We start from the raw sequence: 9905 nt of genomic DNA, 5'->3' as shown, positions 1-9905 counted from the left end.
TCACCTTCCCCACCTCCCACAAGGCCTCACTTCCTAAACCAAAGTAACCTTCTGGAATCTGGCCTCTCTCCCTCAGCTCTTGATCCCTCCTATGCAACAGCTTCTACACACCATTAGCTTCCTTCCAAAGTCCCCACTGGCTTCTCATCCAAAGCAATACGATTTTTCTGTTTTCAAGAGAAGGACACTGGCCCATGTGTCCAGTGAACAAAGGCTGGAGTGCAGTTAGAACCTCCAAGGCATTTATGCATTACACAGGGCCGTCTGAAAGAAGGAGGAGGTTTCAGGCAAAACAGTGCTTGGAACTCAGCTGCACTCAATGTCCAGAAGCACTCATGGGTCAGTCATGCTCAAAGGAACAGTGTTGAAAGAGTGATTATGTTTCAAGACAGTTTGGCTGTCAACCAAATAACATATTACTGCCTATTGCCAAGTCAGGCACTTTTGCTGATTGGTGAATTTTTAAGAATTATAATAATGAATAAATAAACTGGTTTAAAAGCAAGACATTTCCTAGATGGATCTCTTGATGGGGCATTGGGACAGCAGGACTATGGCTTGGCTTCTACTGGGTCCCAGAATATTTCTCTATCGAAGGTGGGCCTCTGTCCATACTTTTCCAGGACATTCTTTTTCCTATCAGTCCTGAGCTGTCTGTATGAACTTAGGTGACTCAGAAACCTCTTTCTCGGGGAACCCTCCTACACTGTTGGTGGGAATGCAAGCTGGTGCAGCCACTCTGGAAAACAGTATGGAGGTTCCTCAAAAAGTTGAAAATAGAGCTACCATACAATCCAACAATTGCACTACTGGGTATTTACCCCAAAGATACAAATGTAGGGATCCGAAGGGGTAGGTGCACCCCGATGTTTATAGCAGCAATGTGCACAATAGCCAAACTGTGGAAAGAGCCAAGATGTCCATCGACAGATGAATGGATAAAGAAGATGTGGTATATATATACAATGGAATATTATGCAGCCATCAAAAGGAATGAGATCTTGCCATTTGCAAAGATGTGGATGCAACTGGAGGGTATTATGCTGAGCGAAATATGTCAAACAGAGAAAGACATGTATCGTATGACCTCACTGATATGAGGAATTCTTAATCACAGGAAACAAACTGAGGGTTGCTGGAGTGGGGGGTGGGGTGGGAGGGATGGGGTGACTGGTTGATAGACACTGGGGAGGGTATGTGCTCTGGTAAGCGCTGTGAATTGTGCAAGACCGTTGAATCTCAGATCCGTACCTCTGAAACAAATAATGCAATATATGTTAAGAAAAAAAAAGGGGGGGAAGAATGAAGGGGGGGAAATCAGAGGGGGAGACAAACCATGAGAGATGATGGATTCTGAAAAACAAACTGAGGGTTCTGGAGGGGAGGGGCGTTGGGAGGATGGGTTAGCCTGGTGATGGTTATTAAAGAGGGCACATTCTGCATGGAGCACTGGGTGTTATGCACAAACAATGAATCATGGAACACTACATCTAAAACTAATGATGTAATGTATGGTGATTAACAATAAAAAATTAAAAAAAAAAAGGAACCTCTTTCTCAGTTTCTCCACCTTTAAACGAAGTCACTGTTATTGGCCCCTCATTCTCACACTCAGCCCTGGGAGTGGTGAGGTGGACAAGAACAGGAACATTGGCCTGGGGGTCGAGGTAGACCTAGAAGGTAAGGCAGAACATAAGGACGCCCAGCCAAAGGCTCAAAGGTGTCCTGAAACTGACTCTTTAAGGTGATGTTTTGGTGTGGGACCGGCTCTTTACTGAATTCTTTTCACTTTTCCCCAACCCTGAGGATGTGGCCTGCTTTTCTCTTCTGTCATTACAACTGGCCTTCTGCTTGGGGTTCTGCCCCTTTCAGACTGATGAAGACCAGGGTACTTTCCCTCAATGTTTGTGCTATGTCACTATCACCACTTTTGAGGCATCAAAGGGGAATCATGCTCAGAGAGCAGTAATGCATGTGCTTCAGGACTGAGGCAGAGTCAGAGTAAAAATATATATAATTATTTAATAATTTATATATTTAATAATAATAACACAAACAGGCAAACGTAACTTCAACATTAATCTTTCACAAGGATGTCTCAACCATCATGGAGACACGTAATTTCCAGCCATATTTCATATTTCCATATTGATTTTTTCCCCTTTCTCATCTACTTTCTTCATAAACTACAGATCCTCCTGTACTTTCTCCTTGATGCCCCACCTCATCCCAGATAAGCTCCTCAACTATTCTGAGCCCAGGATCTTGCTCTTTATTTTATATAAAGTAACTAAGTCTTTTCATCCTCCTGCTAGCTCCTGGATCTTGCTCTTTCCTACCCAATTTCTCACCAAAACAAACAAAAAACCACCACCGATTAAAAAAAAAAAGCACTGCTCTGGAATGACAGGTAATGACCTCCATAAAGGGTACTGGAGGGGGAGAACCCATCTGACAAACTGTAGGGCACTGGTTATCCTTCACTGGAACTGGAGGAGGGAAAGAACAGAGATACTTGCTCAAATACTTGTGTGATCACAAGAACTAGGCTCGACCTATCATAATGCCCAGTCTGGTTCATCTTCCAGTTTTGGTTTAAAACAAAGAAGCCCCACCCTATGGGTGGGCAGTCCTCATCAAGAGTGCTACCCTCCTTACTCCTTACCTCCACTTACCTGCTCTTGGGACCCAACTCCTAGTGCAGATCTTTCAGTTGGAAATCCTGGGTCTTTCTCAGCTCTTTGGAATTACAGCATTAATGACAATAACAATAATGGTGAGCATGACTATAGCTGACCTTCACTGGACGAGTTCTATATGCCAGATACTACGCAAACGCTTAACCCCAATTGTCCCCTTTGGTTTCCAAGTCCCAAGGAGCTGTTTGGGTTATCTATTGCTGCCTAACAAATTGCCACAAAACATAGCAACTTAAAACAACACACACCCATCATCTCACAATTTCTGTGGGACAGGAATCTGGGCATGACATAGCTGGGTCTTTGACTTCGAGGTCTCTCAAGCAAGCTATCGCTTAGGGTATAGTCATCTCAAGGCTCAACTGGGCAAGGATTTGATTTCAAGATCCCATGATAGTTGGCAGGAAGCGGTTCCTCAAGAGCTGATGGACTAAGGTCCTCAGTTCTTCACTGACTGTTGGCCAGAAGTTGCCCTTAGTTCCTTGTCGTATGGGCCTCTCTAATATGACAGCTTCCTTCTTCAAAGGGTATGAGCCATGAGGACAATAGGAAGGGTCTGCTAGTGAGACAAAGTTACAATCTTTTGCAACCTAATCACAGAAGTGACATCCCATCATATTCTATTGGTTAGAATCAAGTCACTATATCTAGCCTACTCTCAGTATGTCCAGCCCACATTCCAGGGGACACAGATACCAGAAGGCAGGGATCATCAGGGGCCATCTTAGAAATCTGAAAATCTCAAGACCAATTGGAAAAGGAGGGAGAAAGGGTTGTTTTCAGATTGCAAGGATAATATCAAGACTAGATGAAAGTAGATCAGCGTAAGTATTGAAGCTAATAAAGGTAGAGGTTAGGAGGCGAAATAGGGAAGTGCCTCATATCATTTTTGATCCAGTGTCTCTCTCTCTCTTAGCCCATAACATGAAGGTAGAGTTAAAGAGATGGTGGGGATACGGTTAAAGGGTGTACATGGCACCACCAGGGCACCACACAAAGAATTTCTTTTTCCATCAGGAAAGTAAATGGAATAGTAGCAGTGGAGTAGTGGGGTAGAGGAGTGGCAAAGAGGGACTGAAGATAATCTCTCTGCACAAAAGTGACCCAGAGTCCCTGTGGGCAGGAGAATTTTGGCAGGGACATGCCAGAACATCACATAAAAAAAGGGAAGGAATCAGGGCATGAACCAGATCTGGAATAGGGTGTCTATAACCAAAGACAGTCAAGATGAAGGAAACAAATTCCAGACAGGAAACAGAAGGTGGTTCTGTAAAGATTTTTTTGAGGCAATGCTGCAGAGAAGCAGATGGTGCAGGGAAGAGGACAGGGAACATTTTTTTAGCGGCAGCTACCAAAACAAATTTCACTTCAGATGTGTTTTCTGAGGGGGAAAGGTTTGTAGGACTTGTCAGAGCTTTTAATATGCTAGCGTGCCTCATGCAACTCTAAGGTGTGTGTGAGGGAGGGTGGGGATTGAAAAGTGGTGTTTCTCACATATGTGTTGATTTGCTTTGCTTGGAGGTGGAAACATGCTACACATTTTAGGGAACGCTCTTTCATTAAATACCTGTGCTTTTCGTGAGAGCAGGAAAGGTAAGCCAAGAATGGTTGCCGGCAGTTGAGCAATAAGCAAAAATTTTTATCGAACACCTATGTGTTAACCAGAAATGACTCTAGGATCTCAACATCTGGGCCCAACAATGGAAAAGATACAAAACCAGGATCAGAGAAGTCACTAGATTATCGCTTTTTTTTTTTTTTAAGATTTTTATTTATTTATTTGAGAGAGAGAGAGCATGAGCAAGCATGAGCAAGCACGAGCTGGGGGAAGGGGCAGAGGGAGAAACAGACTCCCTCCTAAAAACAGAGCCCAACACAGGGTTCCATCCCAGGACCCTAGGATCATGACTTGAGCCCTAGGCAGATGCTTAACCAACTGAGCCACACAGGCGCCCCCAGATCATCGTCTTTTGCAACCATCCCAGAAATCCCCACCCCAAATTCCCGAAACTCTATTACAGTCCTTCTCTACAGAATTCTCTTTCCTCCTCCTGTGGATGCTCGTTTCCTTTTCAACAGAGAAGGAATCAGAGAGTTCACCCCATGGGCTTTTCTCTTGGAATTTTTCCAATAACATAGGGTGAAGGCAATAGAGTTCCATTGAGAGAGACAAGATGAACTTGTTAGGAGCTTTAAAAATGTCTTTCGTACAGAGAAAGAAGAAATCAGGAAAGGATCCCTTGCCAAACCACAAAGAAGATAGCTAGTTCATAAAGAAACACTGATTTCTCTAGCATTAGTGGGGAATTACCCACCATGGGGATTAAGAGATGAGTGCCCTTTTAATCAAAGGATGAGAGACCTTCCCTCACATAACTGGGGTTGGCTAAGGGTCCCACCCAGCTCAGAAGAGCAAGCCCGCAATGAGAAGCCACTCCTTCCTGCATTACACAATGCTGTGTTTTTAGGTTAATCCTCCAAGGATATTACGGTAACTTCCAATGGTTAATGAATAGCCTCTAAGTGCCTGCTTCACTTAATTGTCCAAAGGCCAGTTGGTCCCAGAGCATATAAAGCTTCGAGCTGGCTAATGACAGCATTCTCTCTGAGCGAGGAAGCAGGGGAGTGGAAGAGTTCCAAAGGAGCAGGGATGCAGAACAGAACTAGTCTCGTTCTCTGTGCCCTTGCCCTCCTGATGGGCTTCCTGATGATCTGCCTGGGGGCCTTCTTCATTTCTTCAGAATGGATATTCAACTGTCGAGGGAACCTGATCCTGGCCTATATGCTTCTGCCACTGGGGTTTGTGATCCTTCTGAGTGGAATGTTCTGGAGCACCTACCACCAGGCAAGGGAAAGCAAAGGGGTGTTCTCCCATGTGCTCAGAAGACAACTTTCTCATGGGGCACTTCCCCTGGCCACAGTCGACAGGTATGTACGGGGAGGCCAGAGGATGAGGAAGGCTACAATGGGGCCGGATTCTGGAAAAGCAGAATGAACTTAATCCCACTGTGGAGAAATACCCATGTCCTGCAGGGCTGTATGTCTCGAACTGAAGTTTTCCTGTTGGGAAATTACTCTGGGCTTAGTCCTTAGGAAGAATGGTGTTGCCTCTGGGGAAAACCATGAAGTAGAGGGTATTTAGATCTGAAAAACCACTTCTCCCCACATTGGAAACCTACCTAAGCCAATAGAAGGGGCCCAACTCTTAGGTTCTTTTTTTGTATCATGGAAGCTGTCCTAGAGGCAGGTTGTGGTGAGTTATTGCCCATAATCCAGCTACCAGGTTATAAGGAAAGGAAGTTCCAGACCAAATTCTGCCATACAAATGGCATTGTATGAACAAACAGGCACTGAATGAGTCCTGCAACCTCTTCATGAACTCAGTAAGGTCCCAGCTTACTGTCTTTCTAGGTGTTCTGATCACACCTTGCATGACAGATTTATTCAAGGCAAGGCAGTTAACATTCCAGTGGTAATTCAGTTAACCTTACCACCTCATACCCACTATGATGGCTCTTACTTATAAAAACAGAAAACAACAAGTGTTAGCAAGAATATACAAAAATCCGAAACCTAGGGGAGACCAGGTGGCTCAGTTGGCTAAGCGTCTGCCTTTGGTCATGATCTCGGGGTCATGGAATTGAGCCCTGCATCGGGCTCCCTGATCAGCTGGGAGTCTGCTTCTCCCTCTGCCACCCTCCTTCCCCCCACCGCTTGTGCTCTCTCTGGCTCTCTCTCTGTCTGAAATAAATAAATAAAATCTTAAAAAAAAAAAGTCCAAAACCTTGTGCACTGCTGGTGGGAATGTAAAATGGAGCAATCATTTTATGGAAAATGGCATGGAGGTTAAATACAGAATTACCATTTGATCCAGCAATTCTACTTCTGGGTATGTAGACAAAAGAATTAAAAGTGGGAACTTGAACAGATAGGTGTACACCAGGGTTCATAGCAGTATTCCTCATGATAGCCAAAAGGTGGAGACAACCCGTTTGTCCGCCAGTGGACGAATGGATAAACAAAGCGTGGTCTATCCATTCAATGGAATATTATCCGGCCACAAAAAGGAAGGACGTTCTGACACATGCTAGAGCATGGATGAACCCTGAAGATATTATACTAAGTAAAAGGAACTATTCACAAAAAGACAAATACTGTACGATTCCACTTACATGAGATATCTAGAGCAGTGAAATTAATTCATAGCCAGAAAGCGAACAGTGGTTATTGGGGTCAGCAGGGAGGAGGGAATGGGGACTCATTGTTTACTGAGTACAGAGTTTCAATTTGGGATGATGGAAAAGTTCTGGAGAGGGATAAGGTACAGAATGCCACTGATCTGTACACTGATCTGTACACAGTGGTAAATCTAATGTTATATATATTTCACTACAATAAAACAAAATTCAGTTCACCTTATGGTCAGTATCAGACAACCAAACCCTCCTAATTCTTGGCTGAACACAGGACCATTTAGGGATAAAACCTCAGGCATCATCCTCAAGACACAGGCTGTAAGACTCCATAAATTCTTCTGCCCTCTTCATCTAAAATATCTTAGCTACTCCATGTATCTTGAACATAAATAATTTTACCCATGACGGTTGATTTGTGACATTATTATGCTAATTAACAAGATACTAATTACAATAACCAAACCCCATTTCCAATGTTTATTATACTAACTGGCAAGGTCTCTGGGTTTGATAAAAGATTAAAATAACTAAAGTGATCACGGATGGTGCTTCTTGAGTGATTTTTTTTTTTCCTGTACAAATGTTAGATGGTTGCCTCCAGAGTGTGAATTCCTGATAAGAGTAACTGATTGCAGGGACACCTGGGTCGTTCAGTCAGTTAAGCATCTGCCTTTGGCTCAGGTCATGATCCCAGGGTCCTGGGATTGACCCCTCTGTCAGGCTCCTTGCTCAGCGGGGAGTCTGCTTCTCCCTTTCCCTCTGCCTGCCGCTCCCCCTGCTTGTGCTCTCTGTCAAATAAATAAATAAAATCTTTTCAAAAAGAAGAGTACCTGATTGCCTACAGGAGGCAGCTTAAATTTACTAACATCACACCATGCCAAGTTATTTCAAAGGGATCCATGATATGGCTATCGTGACACCCCACTGAACTGTCTCTTCCTACTGCATCTAATAGATGCCCAGCTTACCCAGGATGGCCAGGAAGTCAGTCAAGAAAAAGTTGCATTTCTCAGAAGCATATGCATTCAAAATGGGGACCCATATTGAGGTATCAGAGCAAATGAGTGTGCAATGGTGGACCTCAGGGCACTGGGAATGCGAAATGGTGGGGGAGGGGCAGATGGGACTGGAAGAGCCGGATGGGATTTGGGGGCAGGTGGCAGTCATCCTGGAGCCTTTCAAATCACTCCAGGGAAACAGCTCACCTTTCTGTCTTCAATGTCTTTACACGTGTGCCCCGTGACACTGCCTTGGCTATTCTGAGTGAAGGCTGAGATTTATGCCGTACAGTAGACCGCTCCTTCAGCTATCTGGCTTTGCGCCTGGTAATATTTGGAATGGAGCTGTGGCTACAAGTGGTGGGCTCTGTTCTGTTGTGGTTACGCACCATAAACACTCCCCGTGGGCACTGAGGGATTCGCTCTATAAATACACAACTCAATCAAGCTCGCCTTCACTCTTCCTCACCTCACACCACCCCCAGTCCCATTCATGGTGGAGAAGCCAGAATGATTTGGCAATTAGCAGCACTGGGCAAGATGACCAATGACTACATCACCTTTGGCGTGAATGGCTCCTTTTGCCATTGACCTTTTGGCATGGAAAGGGGGGCCAGTGAAATCTACATGAAGTTGTTGGTTGAAATGGTTTGAGAAACGAGTATGTATTTTTGGAAACTAGTCGCTGAGACTTGAAAGAGTGAGAAGAAAGAGAAGCAACGGATACAGTTGAGAAGACAGCAAAGAGCTGGGTTTTTAAAAAGTTTTATTAGACTGTAGCTGACACACAATGTTACACTGGGTTCAGGTGTTTAACAGTGATTTGACAAGTTTATACATTGGTTTTCGTCCATTATTTTGTTGGCTAGGAGGATTTGAGACAGTGAGCACGAATGTGGTGTGTGTGAATGGGGACAAGGTCATGGATGGACTAACTGGGTGTAGGGAAGTTGAGCAGCTGAGGCCCCCCCGCATCCCTCCCCCTGGTGACGATCTCACACTGAGAGTCCCTGGTTCCCATGAGGGAGAGAGAGGGAATAGCTTGGAATAACCCACTGGGAAAAACAGGACTATAGAGGCACACATCTGATGGCTGATAAGGAGGGTTTTGCTGGAAGAGCGGCACATTTTTTTAAAACTGGTGATGCCAGGGAAGAAGTACATCTGTTTCAAAATCAATGTTTCTTAACAGTTTCACTTCACACAGTGTGATTTGAGAGAGGCAGGCATATGCCTCTTTGGCGTTAACCACTTAAATAACACATGTATGTTTGTGGCATTTTGATCCCCAGGCCAGATTTCTACCCTCCTGCATATGAAGAGAGTCTTGATGCCGAGAAGCAACCTTGTCCTGCAGAGGGAGACGCCTTGGATGTTCCTCCACCTCTGTACACAGAGATGGGCCTTGAATTTGAGGATGCAACAGATGCCCACCCCGAGGCCCCACCTTCCTACGAGGAGTCTGTAGCAGGCGAGGTGCCGGCAGCCACACCATTGCAGGATGTTGAGAGGCAGAGCCAGGGATGCTGAAGCAGGGGACACTCCCTCGTGCTCAGGATGCACCTTCATGGGCTACAGCTGCTGATAATAAACGTGGCCACTGGACTATGGGAGGGAAAGTGTCTTCTGGGACCCCCAGGGGTGCTCACCGAGGAGATGCTGGGGATGACAGCCATGCAGTTCGACCGATGTGCTTGGCCTGAAAGGGCTCTGGAAGGGTGTGGTCAGCAGCCGGCAACATTTCAAAGGATTCGCACTAGCCCCAGCCCAGGTGGGCTTTGGGACCACTTTTGGAGCTCTGCTCCAAGAGGCTTTTGGCTCTCACTCAACCCCCTCCCATCACCTCAGCGCCAGGGGGGAAGGAATAGGTGCTGCTCGTGGGGCAGCCAGGCGCCTTCAGGCGCTACATCACCCAACAATCGCAGAAGGAAAGCAGGCTGGAAACGAAGGGTCATTGTGGTTTAATTTGTGGGTTTTGTTGGCTGGTGTCACAGTTCTCCCCATTTACCATA

At 45.3% G+C, this 9905-nt stretch overlaps 1 protein-coding gene across 1 annotated transcript; it reads left to right on the top strand.

Moving 5' to 3' along the window:
* The first annotated feature begins 5349 nt into the window (after positions 1-5349).
* On the top strand, positions 5350-9423 carry TMEM252 (transmembrane protein 252). Its single transcript, XM_021694364.1, has 2 exons — positions 5350-5627; positions 9186-9423. The coding sequence occupies exons 1-2, from the start codon at positions 5350-5352 to the stop codon at positions 9421-9423; spliced, it is 516 nt and encodes a 171-aa protein (XP_021550039.1).
* The last annotated feature ends 482 nt before the right edge of the window (positions 9424-9905 follow it).

Source organism: Neomonachus schauinslandi, chromosome 13 (genome assembly GCF_002201575.2).
Source record: "Neomonachus schauinslandi chromosome 13, ASM220157v2, whole genome shotgun sequence".
NCBI classification, from domain to species: Eukaryota; Metazoa; Chordata; class Mammalia; order Carnivora; family Phocidae; genus Neomonachus; species Neomonachus schauinslandi.
Note: the sequence above shows the minus strand (reverse complement) of the source record. Positions and strands in the feature narration are given on the sequence as shown.